The sequence below is a fragment of the Culex quinquefasciatus genome, chromosome 3, assembly GCF_015732765.1.
Source record: "Culex quinquefasciatus strain JHB chromosome 3, VPISU_Cqui_1.0_pri_paternal, whole genome shotgun sequence".
NCBI lineage: Eukaryota > Metazoa > Arthropoda > Insecta > Diptera > Culicidae > Culex > Culex quinquefasciatus.
In genome coordinates this window covers 99,545,006-99,569,998 of record NC_051863.1, presented here as the reverse complement: position 1 = coordinate 99,569,998, position 24,993 = coordinate 99,545,006, and the positions used below count along the sequence as shown (strand labels likewise).

The window sequence follows — 24,993 nt, the reverse complement described above, 5'->3', positions numbered from 1 at the left end:
AGACTTCCTGTTTGACGTGGAATGGCTGTATATATTTTCTCTAATTATTTAACGATACAGGCTGAGCCGAATTTCTAGCTATATTTTTAACTAATGTCTTACTTGAATACAGACAAATATTCGTACATGTATTCAGTAATTAGCTGTTGTTAGCAATATTTTTATTGAATTTGCAGCAAATTTTATTATAATGCCTCACAAATTAATTTGTTGTACTTGTACTTATTTGTATTTTTTTAATTGTTATTAAAAAAACAACAACAACAACATGTTAAGTTTGATTAATGTTTAAAAAAAATTATAGTAAAAAAGCATTTTACAAATTTTGTTAAACATGTTCAAAAAAAAAAAAGGTAGAAACCGTGTAAAATTTTCACCATGTTTTAAGCTTATATTTTTATTATGTTGTATACAATTAAGTGTTGTATTCACTTACCATCACTGTGAAATCATCCGATAAGTCGTCATCATCTACAACGGTCTCATGTTTAGTTATTTTTCTTGTGGTTGGACACAGAATTTACACCAAAGCGAACCTTTTGCTGCAAATAGACATATGAAATTTATTATTAATCTAATAAAAAAATTAATATCGGCTCTAAACTGATAAAAGGAACGTAAATAAATGTAGTTATTAACAAGAAATATCAATAATGCTACTTACCAAGTTTGCACTAATTTAACAACTACTTTTGGCAACACACATTCATTGCATTTGATTCAATTTATTCAACGTAATCCGATTCCTGAAAACAATATTTTGAGTTTTAGTTACCAGTTTATTGAGCAGTCTTTTTCAACAGCATTTTTAAAATATTAATATCTTCTTTTGTATATCTTTTGTAAATTTTATTTTTTTTAGAAATTTCTCACCATAGAATTTTTATTTTGATATAATGTGTACGCATTTCCATGTATTTTATGGTTGATGATTCTGAAAAAATAATGGTTCATTTAAATTGTATCCATCGTAAGCACGAAGGTTCCTGATGATTCAGTTTTCTAATTAAAATCACAATAGATAAATTGTTGTGTAAAATTAAACCCATACTTACTTAGAATAACCAACATTTTGTTAAATTTGCCAGTGCAAGTATTGTCGTGTAAGAGTTGGCCCGCCTCTTCCTTCCACTGCCCCTCTCTTTCCTTCAAACATTATCATAAAGTCCCCTCGCATCAGAGGTCCCCATTGCGAATGTCCTCGTCTTGCTCTTCATAGTTTATCGCCTGCAAAGAAATCATCAACAAACTTACTCACCAATTGCACCTTCACAGTTGCAGCAGTGAGCCACTTCAACTTGTATGTATGTATGTATGTATGTATGTATGTATGATCCCCATACCCGCAGGCAACTTGGTCCCGAAACACATGTGAGCGCTAGGTGAACAATTCGATCATCTTTTACTCCGTAATCTGTACACCCACGTGCTACCTCCACAACCAGAGGACCCACAAGTGTTGGTAAGGCGCAGTGGTAGGGAGCACGTGCCCCCAGGCAAGTATAAAGATTATGTGTGCAGTACCCTACCTGAAAAAGATTCCCAACCCAGACAGAACCGTTCCACCCCGATGATGGTCGAGCCTGACACGTACCGTGAGGCGATTGCTCGAGACGACAGCGACCAGTGGAAACGCGCGATGGATGCGGAGTTTGGAGCGCTGGTGGAGAATCGGACGTGGGAACTAACCGATCTGCCGAAGGTGAGGAAAGCTCTACGCTGCAAATGGGTCTACAAACTCAAGACGAACTCGGATGGATCTGTCGAGCGCTACAAAGCCCGCCTGGTGATCAAGAGCTATTCGCAGATCAAGGGCGTCGACCACAGTGAGACGTTTTCACCGCACGGAAAGGGGATCCATCGCCAAATCGCGATAAAGTTCGCTAAAACTAGCGAAAAATGTCGCTAATTTCTCAGCCTGCACAAAAATTACCTAGAATCGCTAATTTTTTTCGCTGGTTTGGAAACCGATGAAATTCTACCAAACCAGTGAAAAAAAACACTGGTTTGGTGAAAAATGTCGCTGTTTGGGGGATCAGTTTTGCTAGAATCAGAAAATTTTCTCGCTGGTTTGGAAAAAGCGGCAGGGCACCAAAATCAACCAGGAGATTATTGTACTGGTTTTGGGAAACAATTCGCTGGTCCAGCGGATTTCTTCACCGAACTGGTGTTCTTTTACGCTGGATCAGCGTTTTCTATCGCTGACGGCCGGGTTTTTTTCCGGCGGCAGCAGCTCGTACCAAAATCAACCAGGAGATTATTCTACTGGTTTCGGCGAAAAATCCGCTGGTTCAGCGAATGTTTCCACTGGACCAGTGTTTTTTTGCACTGGATCAGCGTTTTTTATCACCGACGTTCGTTTTTTTGTTTTGGCGGCAGAAGCCTATGCCAAAATAAACCAGAGGATTTGAGAACCAGAGTTCTTCGTTGTACTTACTTGCCACAGCACAAACTGTTCCGCGGCCATGGTCAAGTTCCTCGCCTACGATTCTTGCTGCCACCTGCGACAATTTGTGCACTCATCTATGCAGCAGTACAAATACATCTCCAGCTTCACTGCACCGTATTTTTCTGCTGCGAGAACTTTATGGAAACGTGCTTCTTTTCATTGAAAAGAACCATCACCTGTTGAGTATGTATTTTAATGCTGAACACTTGATGCAGAACTTTTTCATGCTTTTTTGTTTTGAAAAAACCCCTAAAGCAATTCGATTGCCACAAATCGCTTCCAAACGTGAACAATAACAAACATTTATGACGGCTGTCGGAAGGATATGTATCAAACCAGCGAAAACTTTCGCTGGAAAAGAAACCGTTTCGGAAATAACAAACCAGCGAAACCAAGTTGCTGGATTTGATTTCGCGCAGCCACCTTTTTCAGCGAAAAATTTCGCTGGTTTAGAGAAAAAATTCGCTGATATCAGCAAAACCAACCCAGCAAAATTCGGTCGCTGGTTTGGCGATCGATCCCCTTTCCGTGCGGTAGTCCGGTACGCTACCGTCCGATACCTGATGTCGTTGGCTGCCAAGTTGGATCTCAAGGTGCATCAGATGGATGAAGTGACGGCGTTCCTGCAGGGTGACCTGGGAGAAGAGGAGATCTACATAGAGCAGCCGTAAGGATTCACGGAATCAGGTGTCCCCACGAAAATCTGCAAGCTGCGGAAGGCGCTGTACAGTTTGAAGCAAGCCAGCCGGGTATGGAACCAGAAGCTGGATGCCGAGCTGAAACGAACTGGGCTGAAGCGTTCGGCTTACGACACGTGCGTCTACTTCAAGCTGGAGGGCAACACGGCCCTTATCGTTGCCGTTTACGTAGACGATTTGTTGGTATTCTCGAACAATCAGCAGTGGGTGACCAAACTGAAGAAGGACCTGATGGCGCGATTCCGGATGAAAGACTTGGGCATGGCGAGCAAAGTTCTTTGCATGGGAGTGACCAGAGTCGATGGCAAGGTGATGTTGGACCAGGAGCAGTACATCAACGAGTTGCCGCAGCGATTCAACGTGGCCGAGTATAATGCCGTCTCGACGCCTGCTGATCCGACTCAGAAGCTGAACAAGGAGATGTGTCCAAGCACTGTCGAGGAACGGGAGCAGATGGCGAATGTTCCGTTCCGTGAACTGGTAGGCGGACTGCAGTATTTGGCGCTTTCAACCCGGCCATATATTTGCTACGCGGTGAACACGGTCAGCGATGAAGCTGACCTACTCGAAGCACGGAGACCAGGGCTTCGTCGGATACAGCGATGCGGACTGGGGAAACGATCCCGAGACCCGTCGATCGATCACTGGCTACGTCTACATGGAGGCTGGTGGTTCGATCTCATGGAGCAACAGGAAGCAAACCACGGTGGCGCTGTCGATGATGGAAGCGGAGTACATGGCCGTCTCAGCTGCTACTCAAGAGGCACTGTGGTGGCGCGGACTGCTGAAGGAGCTGTTTGATGTCGCTCAACCGGTCACGACACACTGTGACAACATGAGCGTGGTGCACCTGGCGGAGAAGAAGATCGGCTACTCGCCCCGGAGCATGCATATCGATATTCGGCACCACTTTGTGCGCGAGAACTCCGAGGAGAAGCTGATCAAGCTGGAGCATGTCGCAACGGAGGCGCAGAAGGCGGACGTGTTCACGAAGCAGGTAGCTCATGGTACGTTCGTTTGAAGAGCCGGTGCGGCACTGAGTGCCGCACTCGTCGGTGCCAGTTTTGGTTCAAACGAACATTCTTTTTCAGTGTGCATGGAACTCGCATGAAACTGAAAAAATATCGAGTGCGGCACTAAAGTTTCAGTTCCAAGATGGCGGCGAAACTCGTGCGGAACTAGTGCGAGTTTCTTCAAAGAAACACTTTGACAGCTCTGAGTGCGGCACTCAGTGCCGAACTAGCCATCAAACGAACGTACCATCAGTCTCGTTCCTCAGCTTGACAGAAGAAGACGTGTTTTGGTTTTCGTTGCGCGGCAAAGTGCTTTCAGATGGAGGTGGAAGAGTCCTCCGATGGGGACGAGTTTCGTTCCGTAAACGGAACGCGGAAGCGGAAGAAGACCAGGAACGGAGTCGTTGTCGGAAATGGCCAAGAGGAGCATCTTCTCAACAACAACAAGTTCAGCCCGCTGGTGGAGAAGAACAACAACAATGGTAAACAAGCCGGGAAAGGAGACGTCCCAACGGTACCAGTGGTTCCACTGGCCAAGAAACCACCACCTCTGGTGGTAAAGAATACGAGCTACGCCAAGCTGAGGAGTGTAATGTCGCCGTGCACAACCAAGCCAAGTTACAAGCTAACTCCGTTTGGGATCAAATTGCTGTGTTCCTCCGAGGAGCGTTTTGAGACCGCGCGGGCCCACTTGATTGCGAACAAAGTGGAGTTCTACACCCACGAGAAACGAAGCGAGCGGCAACTCCGCGTCGTCGTCAGAGGACTTCCACCGGCTTCACCTGAATTCGTCAAGAAGAACCTCAAGGAATCGCAAAACCTGGATGCTGTGGAGGTGAACGGAACGGAACGGAAAATCGAAGGATCGCCCTCGACCCGCAGGAAGCAGTGGTTCCCGAGACGGTGGAGCTACGGAGGAGGAAGCCGGGGAGGTGCTCTACAGTTCGGCTGAGCTGTGGGGCATTTTCTCCGAGTACATCGGCAGGTTCAAGACCTGCAAGACCCGCTTGGACCAAGTAACCCTAGTCAGTTAAATGATCTCCAAGTATGGAATGTAAGGAGTTGTTTTTGATGTGTATATTTAATATGTTGATCGATCCTCGGTCCTAACCTGGTCTTAGCACCTAAGAAGACCTAATAAAAATAAGTTTAGAATAAAAAAAAAGAAGCAGGTAGCTGTTTCAAAATTTGTTGAAGCACGGAAGTCTTTTGGAATTCACGGTTGAGGGGGGATGTTGGCGAAGCAACCGTTGAATTAATTATTAATTAGAATAGGCTATGACTTGGAGTGCAGCAATAAAACTATTCATTCGTTGTCTAACCCTCGAACTATAAAGACTGCCTTTAGTATCTACTTTCACAATATGAGCACCTAAAATTGTTGTTCAAAAGTTGTTTTGGACGCTGGAATTTAACAAAACAGAATTTGCATACATAACCCCTAAGAGCGGAAATGCGTGTAATGATAATTTAATTTGAATTTGTTAAAGGTAGTTGTGTTTTGTTTCAAAGAGAAGAGCTGAGGGACATTTCAAAGAGCTGATAAATTCCAGCCAAATGGTGCGGCACAGAATCTAAGACTGCCGGCACGCATACCATACCAATCAGCATAGCGCACCAGGTACGCGTGCTGTAGCAAGAAGACGCTTCCATCTTTCTCGGTCTTGTGCTGCTACTCTCCAATTTCCCAGGTTACAGATCTTCCGGATATCACCATTCACTTGGTCTCCCCACCGTGCGCGCGGTTTTCCTGCTCTCCTGCCTGTACCGCCAGCTGGTTCAGCGCGGTCAAAAAGCAGTCTGACAGGCTGGCCCTCGTCCATTCGGGCGACATGGCCGGCCCACCTGAGCCTCCCGATCTTCGCCTGGGTGGCGATGGTCGGTTCTTCAAGAAACGCGTGCAGTTCGTGGTTCATGCGTCTTCGCCACACTCCGTCAGACACCTGCACTCCACCGTAGATCGTTCGTAGCACCTTCCGTTCGAAAACTCCAAGGGCACGTTCGTCCTCCTGCCGCTTCGTCCAGGTCTCGTGGCCATAGAGGACTACCGGTCTAATCAGTGTTTTGTACATCGTCAGCTTCGTGCGGCGTTGCACTCGATCCGATGTGAGGGTCTTCCGTAATCCGAAGTAGGCACGATTCCCAGCAAAAATACGGTACTCTTTGCTGGCGTCGTTGACGGCGGTTACCAGCGATCCTAAGTACACGAACTCGCTCACCTCCTCCAACTCATCACCATCCACAGTTAGAGGGGTAAGACTTGGGGGGCCGACATCCTTCGAACCCCTTCCTCTCATGTACTTCGTCTTCGTCGTATTCATGCCAAGTCCTACACGCCTTGCTTGTACCTTTAGTCGGGTGTAGACATCCGTCACCGTCTCCAGGTTTCTTGCCACAATGTCGATGTCATCGGCAAACGCAAGCAACTGGTAGGACTTGTTCATAATCGTGCCACTCGTTTCGATGCCCGCCCTTCGAATAATGCCCTCAAGGACGATGTTGAACAGCGCACAGGATAAGCCATCACCTTGCTGCAGCCCTCGGCGTGATCCAAAGGGTTCCGCTAAATCCCCCGAAACACGCACGTGACACATCACACCATCCAAGGTAGCCTTGATCAGTCGAGTCAGTTTATCCGGAAACCCGTTCTCGTGCATAATCTGCCATAGCTGCTCGCGGTTGACTGTATCATAGGCCGCCTTGAAATCGATGAAGATGTGATGTGTGGGCACGTTGTACTCACGACATTTCTCGAGGATCTGTCGGAGACAAAATATTTGGTCCGTGGTGGCGCGCGCGCCAGTGAAGCCCGCGTGGTAGGGCCCCACGAACCTCCATGCATGGGGTGATAGCTGACGGCAGAGGATCTGGGAGAGGATTTTGTAGGCCGCGTTTAAAAGCGTAATGCCGCGGTAGTTGCCGCAGTCCAGCTTATCGCCCTTTTTGTAGATGGGGCACACGACACCATCCATCCATTCCTCCGGTAGCTTCTCCTCCACCCAGATCTTGGAGATCACGCAGTGAAGCGCCCTCGCCAGTTTCTCTCCTCCATATTTGAAGAGCTCACCGGGTAACCGATCCTTGCCGGCAGCTCTGTTGTTCTTCAGCTTCCTGATCTCCCTCTTCACCGTCTCCAGATCAGGCACTGGGAACTGTTCATCAGCTGCGGGCGCTCCAAGGTTGACTCCAACGCCGTCTCCGTCCGCTTCATCGCCGTTGAGGTGCTCGTTAAAGTACTGCTTCCACCTTTCCAACACCTCGCTCTTGTTTACGATCAGGTTTCCACCGTTGTCCCTGCACACGTCGGCTCGCGGCACGAAGCCTTTGCGGGACCGGTTCACCTTCTCGTAAAACTTCCGCGTTTCATTAGCTCGGAATAGCTGCTCCATTTCCGCGCAATCTCGGTCTTCTTGCTGGCGCTTCTTAAGCTTGAAGACCGCGACCTGCCGATTCCGAGCCTGCCGGTACCGTTCCACGTTCCCTCTCGTCGCCTTGTGCAGCTTCCTGTCGTATAAGCTGCCTTCTTCTCGGCGGTAATCCGCTGGCACTCGTCGTCGTACCAATCGTTTCGACTGACGCACTACCCAGTGTGGCTTCCGCTGCACTGCCGATGGCTGAGCTTATGCGGCTCCAACCACCCTCGAGCGAGGCTGCGCCAAGTTCCTCCTCACCTGGCAGATTCGCTTCAAGCTGCTGCGTGTAACTGTGGGCCACTTCCCCGTTCTGAAGACATGCGATGTTGAACGGAGGGGCCCGCCGGCTTCGGCGTTGGTTGAACACCGTCGACAGCTTTGAGCGCATGTCAACTCCAACTAGGTAGTGGTCCGAGTCAATATTTGCACCGCGGAAGGTGCGCACGTTTGTTACGTCCGAGAAGAATCGGCCGTCGATCAGAACGTGGTCGATTTGCGTTTTCGTCCGTTGGTCAGGTGATGTCCAGGTGGCTTTATGGATGTCCTCGCGTGGAAAATAAGTGCTTCTGATCACCATTCCACGAGAGGCTGCGAAGTCGATGCAGCGTTGACCGTTGTCGTTCGTGACCATGTGTAGGCTTTCCGGGCCTATAGTTGGTCGAAACATTTCCTCTCTGCCGAATCGAGCGTTCATGTCCCCAATGACGATTTTCACATCTTGACGCGGACAGCCGTCGTACTCCTCCTCCAGCTTCGCGTAAAATGTTTCCTTTTCGTCATCGAGTCTTTCTTCGTGGGGGCAGTGCACGTTGATAATGCTATAGTTAAAGAACCGGCCTCGTATTCTTAACTTGCTCATCCGCTCGCTGATCGCCGTGAAGCCGAACACGCGATCCTGCATCTTTTCCCTCACGATAAAGCCGTGCCGCCGCTCAGAAAGAATCTGGAATTGGTCTGCTGACCTGGCCAGTTCAGCACCTGCTTCTCCTCCAAGGACACCTCCTGCAGTGCAACAACATCGAAGTTGCGAGGTTGCAACTCATTCGCCAAAGCGAGTTCGAAACCCAGAAAGTTTAGGGACCTGCAGTTCCAAGAACCGAGTCGCCAATCGGTGATCTGCTTTTCAATGGGCTTCAATGCCGGCACGCGTGCGACGGGAAATCGCGAGTTGAAAACGTGGGGTGGCTGGATCAGATCTAGTGGCCACGACGTGTAATGGCGAGAAGATGTCGCGAAGTTGAGAAGTTGCTGGGTGAAATTAGAAGAAGAGCATGAAGATTTTTTGGACAGAGAACAGAAAAAGTGACGGAAACGCGCCAAGAAGAAGAACAGGAGAAATAAGAAGTAGAACTGATTTTTGGTTACGAATACCGCGGTTTTAAGACGAGCTAGTTGAGAAGAAAATTCATCGTAACAATTTCAAGCGGACTTCCTGTTTCCTCCAGTGTTGTATGTGGAAACTGTCTTTATTTTAACGAGAGGTCTCGGAAACGATTCAGAAGGCACCTGGACCTTCTTGCAGCAAATTTGGTGAGATCAATCCATTATATTATATGAATAACATGACAAAACTATATGCATATAAACTAAATAATGTACTACAGACTTTACACTACACTAACAAAAGAACAATTCAAAAAAGACTTAACGTATCAAACCATATTTCATCAGCTCGGACTAATGAAATTCCTCTTAACCCCCTTCCAAACCACCCAAAATAAAATCCGTTCACTTTTAAAAGTCCCGTGGGTTCCCCGCTCTTTTGGAACTAGTGAACAAAAAAAACATTACCCCCCCAAATCCCCACGGGACTGTATGGGCGTAGCCTTGGAGCACAGTGTGGAAATTTACGTTTTTAGAGATTTTTTAATGTACCGAGCAACAATCAAAGTATCTAAGAATATTGAATTGACCATTGTGGCACCCCCTACAGACCTACAGCGTGGTGCAGACCCGTTATGCTATGCTATAACCCCTAAGAGCGGAAATTTCAATCGTCACTCTTCGCTCTGTTCTACTACTAAACACTAGATGTCGCATGAAGTTTGTATTGTTAACGCCAATGTCTTCTTACCGGACTTGGGTTCATTTGAAGCCCACTATTTTCTCCGAAAACGAATATGAAATAACCTACGAACAAAAAAAAAGTTTAGATAAATTACTGAAACAAGAGCTGCAGTGAATTGAGTTTACATAAATGATTTGTTGATAGATTTTTATCAAGAAGGTGATTTGAATTGTTGTTTAATTTCAGGTAACTATTTCATGTCTTGTCGATGGTGAAGATTACAACATCGTTAGGGATGCTAAAATAACTCAAGCTGGAACCAAACTCAGTCAGGATTTAGGTTTAAAAAAAGATGATTTTGTGTTGGTTGCCGTTTTTTCCCCGTCGAAGGAGATTACAAATGAACCACAAAATAATTCTGCAATGTGCATATATAGTCTTATTGAAATCGAAGAAATTTTCAATGAAAATATACACTGTAAGTATCAGTTAACAATACACAGTGGTTCAAAAGGCTGTTTTGACGAACTTAATTGATTAGAGCAAAAAGTAAGCATTTCGTGCTTTGACATGTTCTACAACTTTGTTCAGCGTTGTCATGGCCTACTTTTGGTGAAATTTGTTTTTCAAAACACTCATCACAGCAGGCTATGGAATTTCTAACTTTTGACAGTTAAGAGATAGAGCTTTGGTGTCTTCGGCAAAGTTGTAGGGCTGAAAATTTCCACAAACTTTGTCGAAGACGCCAAAGCTCTATCTTTGCGTTGAATACCAGTTTTGGAACCTTTTTCATAAATCCTGCCAAAAACAGGTTTTTTGACTAAAACTATGTTAAACTTTGATTTTAGACGATTACAATGTTCAGAAGAGTTGTTAGTAATATCAAAACAAACAACTTTGTCGAAGATGCCAAATTGATAGGAGCTATATGTTATGAGTTATAGCAAGATTTCGTGATAATTTAGCTAGTTTTCGAGCTCGGTATACAAAAGGCAAATTTGGGCAAAAACCCATACAATAGGCTTCAAGTATGACTATTCCACTACAAAATGTCGGATGAATCATTCGTCCGAAGGTTTACGGTCATAGATTTCCGAGCATTTTAATTTATTTTATTTTTGATGACTATTTAAATGCATTTAGGACACTTTTAAGGCACATAAGCCATTTTTGCGATTTATTCGGACACACGAGGCGTGTAGGCCAGACTCTTGTGAAAATTTTGATGTATTGGAAGTCTATCTTTGGAACTTATTGGCTAATAAATAATATGAATGTTTGAAATAATTTATTGTCTTTGCAACACCAACGTTATGACGATGACTAGATGTCTAGATTCGCCGATAAGCTCTTTTGGAAGGGATTTTTTTTCAGAGATATTCCCAAAAATACACTGGATAGCCTCAAAAATGGAAGTGGAGGCATCAATACATCAAAATTTTCACAAGAGTCTGGCCTACACGCCTCGTGTGTCCGAATAAATCGCAAAAATGACTTATGTGCCTTAAAAGTGCCCTAAATGCATTTAAATAGTCATCAAAAATAAAATAAATTAAAATGCTCGGAAATCTATGACCGTAAACCTTCGGACGAATGATTCATCCGACATTTTGTAGTGGAATAGTCATACTTGAAGCCTATTGTATGGGTTTCTGCCCAAATTTGCCCGAGGCTTTGTATACCGAGCTCGAAAACTAGCTAAATTATCACGAAATCTTGCTATAACTCATCACATATAGCTCCATTCAATTTGGCGTCTTCGACACAGTTGTTTGTTTTGATATTACTAACAACTCTTCTGAACATTGTAATCGTCTAAAATCAAAGTTTAACATAGTTTTAGTCAAAAAACTGTTTTTTGGCAGGTATTTATGAAAAAGGTTCCAAAACTGGTATTCAACGCAAAGATAGAGCTTTGGCGTCTTCGACAAAGTTTGTGGAAATTTTCAGCCCTACAACTTTGCCGAAGACACCAAAGCTCTATCTCTTAACTGTCAAAAGTTAGAAATTCCATAGCCTGCTGTGATGAGTATTTTGAAAAACAAATTTCACCAAAAGTAGGCCATGACAACGCTGAACAAAGTTGTAGAACATGTCAAAGCACGAAAATGCTTACTTTTTGCTCTAAACAATTAAGTTCGTCAAAACAGCCTTTTGAACCACTGTGCAATAGAATTACCATGAAAAAAAAATAATGAAAAAATGTTTTGTAGCTTGTTTCAACGGCAGCATCAAAGACAGAAATCTAGGGTATATTTCTGGAACAATTAACGATGGAAAGTGTCCAAATGTCGGTTCAATAGGAAACATATTCAGTTTTTGTCAAGTTGGATTGAAAATAAGTGGTGTAACACCTATTGTGTCTCGATCTCTATTTGTGTTCCAAAATGAATCGGTTACATCTGTAACGACAGCAAACACTGGACCACATACTTTAGCATTTCTTGGAACCAATGATGGATGGATTAAAAAGGTATTAAGAATGGAAAACTATTTGCTCTTTTGAAAATGTGATCTAATGATCATTGCCGCCAACTGTGGTGAATCGGGTTCACGTTCTGTTAAATCCCCATTAAATTAACCTTAAATATAAAAAAGGGGAAATTCTCGTATGTTTGGCAGGTTAAGCACTCGCTCCTAACTCCATCCAATTTGCTGATTTTCACTATTTAAACAACTAATTTTGCAAAACTTTTGATAGAAACTTGGTTGCTCACTTCTCATTGAGCTATTTATCACTCGATTTAGTTGAAAACGCTTTTAATTAGCTTTAATTGAATGTCAATGTTCTGACCTGCCAACATTAGAGGCACGCTGGAATTAGGTGCTGTTTCCATACTTATCAAAACCATGCCTGTTATCATGAACTTAACACTCAAACGCTTGGGTCGTCATTTGACTCCTTTTTTTTTAATAATTGTATAACTTTTGGTAGAATTAACCAAATGCTTCCGGTGGCAAAAGATCACGATATGTCTATATTTTTCATTGACAGATGGGGGACAAATATGGTCCATTTTACCGGAGATATTCCGGATTCCGTTGGGGTACCTCGGCCCCCTTTTGAGTATTTTTGATCAATATAGCAAATACTTTTTCACATAACAATGCCGGAAATTATGCAAAACTTTAAGGAATGGCAAATCGCAGAATTTTGCGTTTGAAAATATGATGATTGTTTTCGCAAGACTTTGCGTAAGTTTGATTGTAGATGAAGTGCTATGGAAAAAGTACAATGGTTTTGTTTTTGGAACAACATGCACAGATAGAAATCTTATTAGCAAATCCGTAAAATCTATGTTGACGACATCTCTCAAATCATATACCGATCCCGCATAAAATTATATGATGATTATCATTGTAAAAACCATGCAGTTACAATACATATTATAATATTTATCGAAAGTTTATTGTTGACTATTTCGAACTTAATTGGAATCACGATAAAGCTTCAGTAAAAATTTATGATTATAGCAAATCGGATGTTTTTTTTTATTGGAAATCCTATAAAGTCATAACAAATAAGTTACCGTAAAGCGTATGGTTACAGAAAATTGCATGGTTTTTATATTGGTTTTCTCTTGATGTATTTTATAAATTCTTTAGTAACAGTAAGTCCCATTGTAATGTTAACCGGCTCCGTGGCTTAATGGTTACGGCTTCTGTCTCACAAGCAGAAGGTTCAGGGATCAAACCCCGATCAGTAGCTTTGAAATTTGGAATCAGGAATTTGAACTTTGAATATAAACAAAAACGAAAATGAATCAGGTGGTTTTCGAACTCACACCCTTGGATTGGATGGTCTGGGACGCTAAGCATTCAGCCATCATATGGTTTACACTAGTAGTGAATTCATCCGTAGTGTTGAAGCACGTTATGTGTGTGTGTGTGTGTGTGTGCAACCAACCAAACGGGACCACGCGGTCGCTTCTTACAAATTGAGTTGTTTCCATGTATTTTTAGATCTTCATTCTATACATGCAAATAACTCGCATAGGCATTTGGAAGGTGTTAGCTCTGCCGAGCTTCGGTGACCCATTTCTACGCTGGCTAGCCGAGCGCGAGGTACTTCAGCTTTGTCGACAAGCCCCGCCCTGAAGAACGTTTGCACCAATCGGGTTCAAACGTTATTTAGAACTTCCGAACCCTTGTCAAATGGACAAGGACCCAGCGCGTATATAGTTGATAGTAACAGTATTCCTAATTCCAGTCATCGCTCACCAAGCTGTGATGGCGTAGTGGTTAGCATTTTTGATTGCCAATCCAAAGGACGGGGGATCGAACCCCGACTCGGGCGACTTTGATTTTTCGTTCATGTTCAGAGTTTCAAGATTAATATTTCCTATACTTTCTCGTTGGGAGCAGATGGGAATCGAACCCAGGACCATTCGCTTAGAAAGCGAACACCGTAACCAGTCAGCCACGGCCGCTCCTATTCTGTAGTGTTGAAGCACGTTATATTCTCATATTAAATACGCGCTGGTCCCTGATTTGCCTGAAGGGATTGGAATTCTAAATATAGATCGAGGATCCTTCAGATGCTTGCTTCTATGTTTAGGCGGGGCCGAACAATGCCCAGCGACCTCGGAATTGGACCACTCTGTCATTCTGAAATGGGTCGTTGGAAGCAGCGCGAGGGCTATCACCACATAATACCCGGGACTGAGATAAATTGTATCAGCATTCGGCATATACAAATTATACTTTCCCATAATTTCGCTACCGGTTAGCGGGTATTGGATTGGACCACACACACACAGTAAGTCCCATTGCAATGTTCGGTGGTTCTAAAACTGTTCAAAATTTACAATACTCAAACTTTTACAAACACAGAATAGGAAATTAGGATATGTTGATCAAGTGTTTTGTTTAATATTAAAATATTAAAATATTAGAATATTAAAATATTAAAATATTAAAATATTAAAATATTAAAATATTAAAACATTAAAACATTAAAACATTAAAACATTAAAACATTAAAACATTAAAACATTAAAACATTAAAACATTAAAACATTAAAACATTAAAACATTAAAACATTAAAACATTAAAACATTAAAACATTAAAACATTAAAACATTAAAACATTAAAACATTAAAACATTAAAACATTAAAACATTAAAACATTAAAACATTAAAACATTAAAACATTAAAACATTAAAACATTAAAACATTAAAACATTAAAACATTAAAACATTAAAACATTAAAACATTAAAACATTAAAACATTAAAACATTAAAACATTGAAATATTGAAACATTGAAACATTGAAACATTGAAACATTGAAACATTGAAACATTGAAACATTGAAACATTAAAACATTAAAACATTAAAACATTAAAACATTAAAACATTAAAACATTAAAACATTAAAACATTAAAACATTAAAACATTAAATCATTAAAACATTAAAACATTAAAACATTAAAACATTAAAACATTAAAACATTAAAACATTAAAACATTAAAACATTAAAACATTAAAACATTAAAACATTAAAACATTAAAACATTAAAACATTAAAACATTAAAACATTAAAACATTAAAACATTAAAACATTAAAACATTAAAACATTAAAACATTAAAACATTAAAACATTAAAACATTAAAACATTAAAACATTAAAACATTAAAACATTAAAACATTAAAACATTAAAACATTAAAACATTAAAACATTAAAACATTAAAACATTAAAACATTAAAACATTAAAACATTAAAACATTAAAACATTAAAACATTAAAACATTAAAACATTAAAACATTAAAACATTAAAACATTAAAACATTAAAACATTAAAACATTAAAACATTGAAACATTAAAACATTAAAACATTAAAACATTAAATCTAATCTAATCGCACACAAGCGCAGCCGGTCCGAAGAAAGCATCCGGGAAGAACTTATGGTTAGATTACGCCTCAAGTTCCTTCTTCCCCCGAAGTGTATTACACTCATTAAAGCGGCCCGGCCTACTGCGTTGCATTAACCGTGTTGGCGACGATATTGTTTCGGACTTCTTTTAGCAAACTCTGGTGTTCGTGGTAGAGTTACAGCTCAAAGATTTAGTCTCCTAATTTCACTCTAGTCGCAAACAGAAGAACTCTAAATACGAGCCAGAGTGCTCGGTAAATCAATAACTGCAAATTTCAACTAGTGGTACTGCTGTTACACTCAAACCCCGATGGTTTGACACCAACTGTTGTCAAACGAACGGGTTACTTTTTAGTTTGACACCCCTTTTACACGGAGTTCACACACACTACCAAACGTTTGTTTTGATAGTGTACGTGAGCGTCGTGTAGAAAGTGACAGTTCGTCACTTTTTAATTTGACTTTGACCAACCAACGCGGTACAAACTAAAAAAGTGTCAAACGAAAAAGTGACCAACCACCGGGGGTTGAGTGTATTTCTGTTATAACTGATACCTTCAAAACTGCTAGATCATCGATGTCAAAAGTATTTCAATCCCTACCTACAGTCAGTGTCAGCTTGACACGTTCTCATTATACCCTTTTTGTTCAGTCGCGTTTGGCCGATGATCCGAGGGGTACGGTCGGCGCGGTCAGCGCAGTCGGCACGGTGTGCTCGCAACATCCTCCCCCACGTGTCGCATGATGATCTGCACCAGAATCCTCAGCGTCACCAACGTCCAGCAGAGCCAACTTGACGACTGCTCGCTCTCGCATCAGACCCTTCGATGTCTGTACATCCGCCCGACGTACTCTGCCATCCTTGCCGGGATACGTCCTTGCAACGCGTCCTCGCAGCCACCCGTTCCGATGTCCTTCGTCCACAACAAGCACGAGATCACCCTCCTTGATTGGTCTCACCTCTTCGAACCATTTAGTCCTCCTCGCGATCGTCGGCAGATATTCTTTCACCCAGCGGCTCCAGAACTCGTCCAGTGTGTGCTGGATACTGTTCCAGCTGTTTTTGATAGCCGCGCCTACGCCGACCGGGTCCTTGACGGCCTGCTGAACACCGCTCGAACTCAGCATGAGGAAATGGTTGGGGGTCAAGGACTCACTGTCTGCGCTCTCCAGCGGCACGAAAGTCAGGGGGCGCGAGTTGACCATATGCTCCGCCTCCGCTAGTAGGGTGACCAGCGACTCCTCATCCAGCTTGCGTTCCACCGGGATTGCGCCTCCCGCATAAAATTATATGATGATTTGCACTGTTAAAACCACGCAGTTACAATAGATATTATAATATCTATAGTAAGTTTATTGTTGTCTTTTTCGAACTTTATTGGAATGACGGTAGAGCTACCTTAAAATTCATGATTACAGCAAGTTGGATGGTTTTGTTATATGTAATTTTATACAGTCTCAAAAAATAAGCTACCGTAAAATATATCGGTACAGTAAATTGCGTGGTTTGATAGAAAAATACGATGATGTATTTTTGATTTTTTTCACAGTAAGTTCAATTTTAGTTACGTAATGAAAAAAATTATCCTTTGAAATATAAAATACGCAAGCTTCAAACGGATTCAATATTTGAATGAAAAAGTGTTTTAAAATGCATTTTACACCAGTTCAATTGTTTTGCAATCTTTAGTTTTCAAAATATCTAAGTATTTCAGAAATTATGTTCTTTCGCAAAAAGTTGGTTTTTAAATATATTTTTTAGACGCGCTCAATCATGCTAAATATGTTTATCAACGCAGGAAATGCATTTGAAATTGTTATCAGTTGATTAGACTTCTAATTCCATAAAAAGTTAAGCTGCTGATTTTTTTTACCTCTTGATTTTTCGAGCCGATTTTGATGAGGGGGACATGAAGTTTGAAAAATATTTGCAAGGTTTCAAGGATTCAAGATTAACCTTCCGTGTGGATCAATCGGACCGCGCACTGAATTCACATTCCAGAGATCGCCGGTTCAGATCCCGCAGCGGGCACCCTGAAATTTGAAGTGTCAGTATGGGGTTTCGGTGCCTTCGCTCCGTGACATATTTTACACCAGTTCAATTGTTTTGCAATCTTTAGTTTTCAAAATATCTAAGTATTTCAGAAATTATGTTCTTTCGCAAAAAAGTTGGTTTTTAAATATATTTTTTAGACGCGCTCAATCATGCTAAATATGTTTATCAACGCAGGAAATGCATTTGAAATTGTTATCAGTTGATTAGACTTCTAATTCCATAAAAAGTTAAGCTGCTGATTTTTTTTACCTCTTGATTTTTCGAGCCGATTTTGATGAGGGGGACATGAAGTTTGAAAAATATTTGCAAGGTTTCAAGGATTCAAGATTAACCTTCCGTGTGGATCAATCGGACCGCGCACTGAATTCACATTCCAGAGATCGCCGGTTCAGATCCCGCAGCGGGCACCCTGAAATTTGAAGTGTCAGTATGGGGTTTCGGTGCCTTCGCTCCGTGACATACTCTCGTACACATAGGAGCCCAGGGTGGCGAAGTCCTTGTAGATAAAAGGAAGACACTAGTGGTTGGTACTAGCAATGGTGGCCGACAGCTAAAGTCAAATTCGTTTTCGTTTCGTTCTAAGGATAAAAAAAGTTAAACTCGGTAAGTATTGAGAATTAATATTAAAATACCAGAAATATAATTTCAATGCCAAATTGAATTTTAAATAGTCATATGTGATATTTTGATAAAGTGCACTGTTTTAATGAGGACACTCAACCAAAGACAAGTTTTGTGTCTCAACCCTCAGTGTTTAATGTTTATTTTGCGTTTGCTGCTTTTAGGTTTTTACAGGTTAGGTGTCCACCTTGGTGTTCACACTTTTTTTTTGTATGGAGCGTAAACAATTGCCAACACACCCAACCGTGAAAAAATTAAATATAATAATTTTTAAAATTCAAGAACATAAAAAATCAAAATGCCATTTGACATTTTAACATTTTGAAATGTCGAAGTTTTTTCATTTTGACATTTTCACAATTCTACATTTTTTTACATTTTAACATTTTCCGGTTTGTTCACCTCCTTACCCTGATAAAAAGTCTGACTAACATGTTATCGTTGCCAAATAAAATTACAATTATATTTTAACATTTTAACATTTTAACATTTTAACATTTTAACATTTTAACATTTTAACATTTTAACATTTTAACATTTTAACATTTTAACATTTTAACATTTTAACATTTTAACATTTTAACATTTTAACATTTTAACATTTTAACATTTTAACATTTTAACATTTTAACATTTTAACATTTTAACATTTTAACATTTTAACATTTTAACATTTTAACATTTTAACATTTTAACATTTTAACATTTTAACATTTTAACATTTTAACATTTTAACATTTTAACATTTTAACATTTTAACATTTTAACATTTTAACATTTTAACATTTTAACATTTTAACATTTTAACATTTTAACATTTTAACATTTTAACATTTTAACATTTTAACATTTGAACATTTGAACATTTTAACATTTTAACATTTGAACATTTGAACATTTGAACATTTTAACATTTTAACATTTTAACATTTTAACATTTTAACATTTTAACATTTTAACATTTTAACATTTTAACATTTTAACATTTTAACATTTTAACATTTTAACATTTTAACATTTTAACATTTTAACATTTTAACATTTTAACATTTTAACATTTTAACATTTTAACATTTGAACATTTGAACATTTGAACATTTTAACATTTTAACATTTTAACATTTTAACATTTTAACATTTTAACATTTTAACATTTGCACATTTTAACATTTTAACATTTTAACATTTTAACATTTTAACATTTTAACATTTTAACATTTTAACATTTTAACATTTTAACATTTTAACATTTTAACATTTTAACATTTTAACATTTTAACATTTTAACATTTTAACATTTTAACATTTTAACATTTTAACATTTTAACATTTTAACATTTTAACATTTTAACATTTTAACATTTTAACATTTTAACATTTTAACATTTTAACATTTTAACATTTTAACATTTTAACATTTTAACATTTTAACATTTTAACATTTTAACATTTTAACATTTTAACATTTTAACATTTTAACATTTTAACATTTTAACATTTTAACATTTTAACATTTTAACATTTTAACATTTTAACATTTTAACATTTTAACATTTTAACATTTTAACATTTTAACATTTTAACATTTTAACATTTTAACATTTTAACATTTTAACATTTTAACATTTTAACATTTTAACATTTTAACATTTTAACATTTTAACATTTTAACATTTTAACATTTTAACATTTTAACATTTTAACATTTTAACATTTTAACATTTTAACATTTTAACATTTTAACATTTTAACATTTTAACATTTTAACATTTTAACATTTTAACATTTTAACATTTTAACATTTTAACATTTTAACATTTTAACATTTTAACATTTTAACATTTTAACATTTTAACATTTTAACATTTTAACATTTTAACATTTTAACATTTTAACATTTTAACATTTTAACATTTTAACATTTTAACATTTTAACATTTTAACATTTTAACATTTTAACATTTTAACATTTTAACATTTTAACATTTTAACATTTGAACATTTGAACATTTTAACATTTAAACAATTGAACATTTGAACATTTTAACATTTTTAACATTTTTAACATTTTAACATTTTTAACATTTTAACATTTAAACATTTTTAACATTTTAACATTTAAACATTTAAACATTTAAACATTTAAACATTTAAACATTTAAACATTTAAACATTTAAACATTTAAACATTTAAACATTTAAACATTTAAACATTTAAACATTTAAACATTTAAACATTTAAACATTTAAACATTTTAACATTTTAACATTTTAACATTTTAACATTTTAACATTTTAACATTTTTAACATTTTAACATTTTAACATTTGAACATTTGAACATTTGAACATTTTAACATTTTAACATTTTAACATTTTAACATTTTAACATTTTAACATTTGCACATTTTAACATTTTAACATTTTAACATTTTAACATTTTAACATTTTAACATTTTAACATTTTAACATTTTAACATTTTAACATTTTAACATTTTAACATTTTAACATTTTAACATTTTAACATTTTAACATTTTAACATTTTAACATTTTAACATTTTAACATTTTAACATTTTAACATTTTAACATTTTAACATTTTAACATTTTAACATTTTAACATTTTAACATTTTAACATTTTAACATTTTAACATTTTAACATTTTAACATTTTAACATTTTAACATTTTAACATTTTAACATTTTAACATTTTAACATTTTAACATTTTAACATTTTAACATTTTAACATTTTAACATTTTAACATTTTAACATTTTAACATTTTAACATTTTAACATTTTAACATTTTAACATTTTAACATTTTAACATTTTAACATTTTAACATTTTAACATTTTAACATTTTAACATTTTAACATTTTAACATTTTAACATTTTAACATTTTAACATTTTAACATTTTAACATTTTAACATTTTAACATTTTAACATTTTAACATTTTAACATTTGAACATTTGAACATTTTAACATTTTAACATTTTAACATTTTAACATTTTAACATTTTAACATTTTAACATTTTAACATTTTAACATTTTAACATTTTAACATTTTAACATTTTAACATTTTAACATTTTAACATTTTAACATTTTAACATTTTAACATTTTAACATTTTAACATTTTAACATTTGCACATTTTAACATTTTAACATTTTAACATTTTAACATTTTAACATTTTAACATTTTAACATTTTAACATTTTAACATTTTAACATTTTAACATTTTAACATTTTAACATTTTAACATTTTAACATTTTAACATTTTAACATTTTAACATTTTAACATTTTAACATTTTAACATTTTAACATTTTAACATTTTAACATTTTAACATTTTAACATTTTAACATTTTAACATTTTAACATTTTAACATTTTAACATTTTAACATTTTAACATTTTAACATTTTAACATTTTAACATTTTAACATTTTAACATTTTAACATTTTAACATTTTAACATTTTAACATTTTAACATTTTAACATTTTAACATTTTAACATTTTAATATTTTAATATTTTAACATTTGAACATTTGAACATTTGAACATTTGAACATTTGAACATTTTAACATTTTTAACATTTTTAACATTTTAACATTTTAACATTTAAACATTTAAACATTTAAACAATTGAACATTTGAACATTTTAACATTTTTAACATTTTTAACATTTTAACATTTTTAACATTTTAACATTTAAACATTTTTAACATTTTAACATTTAAACATTTAAACATTTAAACATTTAAACATTTAAACATTTAAACATTTAAACATTTAAACATTTAAACATTTAAACATTTAAACATTTAAACATTTAAACATTTAAACATTTAAACATTTAAACATTTAAACATTTAAACATTTAAACATTTAAACATTTAAACATTTAAACATTTAAACATTTAAACATTTAAACATTTAAACATTTAAACATTTAAACATTTAAACATTTAAACATTTAAACATTTAAACATTTAAACATTTAAACATTTAAACATTTAAACATTTAAACATTTAAACATTTAAACATTTAAACATTTAAACATTTAAACATTTAAACATTTAAACATTTAAACATTTAAACATTTAAACATTTAAACATTTAAACATTTAAACATTTAAACATTTAAACATTTAAACATTTAAACATTTAAACATTTAAACATTTAAACATTTAAACATTTAAACATTTAAACATTTAAACATTTAAACATTTAAACATTTAAACATTTAAACATTTAAACATTTAAACATTTAAACATTTAAACATTTAAACATTTAAACATTTAAACATTTAAACATTTAAACATTTAAACATTTAAACATTTAAACATTTAAACGTTTAAACATTTAAACATTTAAACATTTAAACGTTTAAACATTTAAACTTTTAAACATTATTGCGAAATAAATAAAAAAAAATCGTAAAAAAGCAATAAATAAGAATCATAAAACGAACGCACCATTATACAGAAACTGTGCAGCCGACGCTCTTGAAACGAACGCACCATGATTGAGCGAGCTGCGAGCTGTCAAACTTTTTCTCTCGCGCGTGTTCATTCATGTTTCGTGTTGGCCGTGTTGGCTGCAGTTTCGAATCGAAATCAAGTTTTACTCGCGTGTGCTTATGAAAAATAACCTCCGTCATCAAATCCGCCGGGTGAACGAACCGGAACATCTCCGGGATGGCGGATTTTTCTCACATTTGGGTAAGTTTTAGGAGTTTTATTAATTTTGGAGAGGGCGGAATCCCCCTGAAGCAACAGCAGGTTGTTGCCATGGCCTGCTTCGAAAAATTGTCAAGCTATTCTTTTGTATTATTTGTGTCTTTTTCAGTGGGCGTGTGGAGCTGTTCGGTTACGGGACAAAACCCGCAGTGGAAACGCAGACCCGGCGCATACTGCGGACATTTCCGGCCACCGTCAATAATCCATTCCGAATGGAGGCCTCCAAGATGCCAAGTGCTCGATCTGGAAAAGCTACGAGGAGTTCGAACATCTTCGTGTGAGTATTTGACATTTTATTCTATTGGAAAAGGATAGAGCCACGGGGCGGAATCCCACTCCGCAGTAGGCAAGAAAACTGTGACGTAGCAAATGAGCTCAAAGAACTCAGTGGTTTGATAGGTGTCGTTTTCACGACTTAACATTTCTTTTTTGAATTTGAATTTGCTTCCGATTGCGCGAAACGTCAAAACCTGAGTTTTTTTCGGATAAGTGTGCATCTGTCCGTGTTCGTGTACGCGCAATTGACCACGTAGTTGCCTGTTCCTTGTCGTTCCCGTGGCCGTGCTCTAGGCTGTGTCCTTGTCCGAACTCCTGACCGTGTTCGTGTCTGTGCTTCTGGCCGTTTTCGTGTCCCTGGCCGTGTAGGTGCCTGTTCCTGGCCATTCCGTGGCCGTGTCCTTGTCGTGCTCCTAACCGTGTTTGTGTCCATGCGAAACGGAACAACCGGAACAAAATTTTGAGTCCCGGCACTGACACCTGTCAAAAAAGTTCATTTGGTTCATTTATGTTGTATTTCGTGAGAGCTAAATTTATTTGATTCTATCTTGTTCGAGTGTCAGAAGTAGAATCGTGAATGAATGCTTGAATGATTGATGGTTGCTTCGATTGCTTGAATGGGTTGCTTCGTTAGTCCAGGGTGTGCAACAATTTACCTTTGAGGTTAAGTTCCGAGCTTTTCTCATTTGTAGCAGTAGACATTTTCCGTGGCTTGCTGGGGCAGGCCGATGTGTTTTCTTTTAGGTTACCTATTTTTAACGTATTGTTTTTTTTTCGATTACAGAGTCTACTACTTCCAACGCGGATGCTCGTAGACGTGAAATGCGGACATTCCAGTTTGCCATCATGGTCGATCATGGTTCCTTTCTTGGTGGCAACGTTAATTCCTGAAGCAGCAGGACATTTGAAGATGAAGAAGTGGACGTAAGTTGTGGGATGCAGGCTGTGTAAATTGATTCTAATTGTGTTTTTTTACATTTGCAGTCTCGACAAAACGGAGCTTTTGGCCGACAGCTTGAAGCGGAATTACGAAAGAAAACGTCGGAGGGAGCCCAACGACAGTTTCAACTCGACCGCGGCGGTGATTAAAGGAAACCCTTCCTGAATGGCGAGATGCTGGACGGACGGCGGTGACGAAAATCCTGACGGGAGTTGTGAGTGATGAGTAATAAGAAAAGCTTGGTTTGTTTCTAATAAATTGTTTCATTTTTGAAGTTCAATTTAAAAAAAACAGTGTAAATGAAACTAAAATAAAATAAAACATACTGTTAATTTAAGGAAAATACCGTAAAACATACCATAAATAAAATAAAAGTACAATAAAACCTGCTGTAGTTATTATTTATTTCAATGTACGAATATAGTTTAAACAGTACTATTTAGCAGGGAAAAAATCTTGAAGAACTATACATTTACTGTGAAATCCATTGTAAAGGTAACTGTATTTGTTGTAAATGTATGATGTTTTCTATAGTCAGGGCAAGTTTTTGAATGAAAAATGCAACATTAGATTAACAGTAAAATGCGTCGTATTTGAAAAAAAATGTATGGAAAAATTTCGAAATTTTTATGGTACCGGTGCATAACAACCCCCCTTTTTTATGGTAAAAAAACGATGCTGTCTACTGTTAAAACACTGTCAAAATGACAATATATTTTATCGTTTTGTAACGTTAAAATTTACTGTAAGTTCATCAGAAATCTTTATGCGGGCTAGTGCAGCCTTTACGGATCTTACCATTCGTTCCCAGCAGCCACCCATGTGCGGCGCGGCCGGCGGGTTGAATCGCCACTGGGTGTGGGTGTCGGTG

The 24,993-nt window shown here is 37.3% G+C and overlaps 1 protein-coding gene across 3 annotated transcripts in view; it reads left to right on the top strand.

Annotated features, from left to right (window-relative positions):
- LOC119770555 (plexin-B) overlaps window positions 1-24,993 on the top strand; it is a 229,288-nt gene that overhangs the window by 49,249 nt on the left and 155,046 nt on the right. For 2 of the 3 annotated variants that reach the window (XM_038265645.1, XM_038265646.1), the window contains exons 3-4: window positions 9,828-10,059; window positions 11,795-12,054. In XM_038265645.1, the coding sequence (XP_038121573.1) occupies window positions 9,828-10,059; window positions 11,795-12,054 (492 nt within the window). Of the gene's footprint in view, window positions 1-9,827; window positions 10,060-11,794; window positions 12,055-23,966; window positions 24,107-24,166; window positions 24,488-24,993 lie in introns of those variants that run through there. The other variant, XM_038265647.1, reaches the window with a different exon arrangement.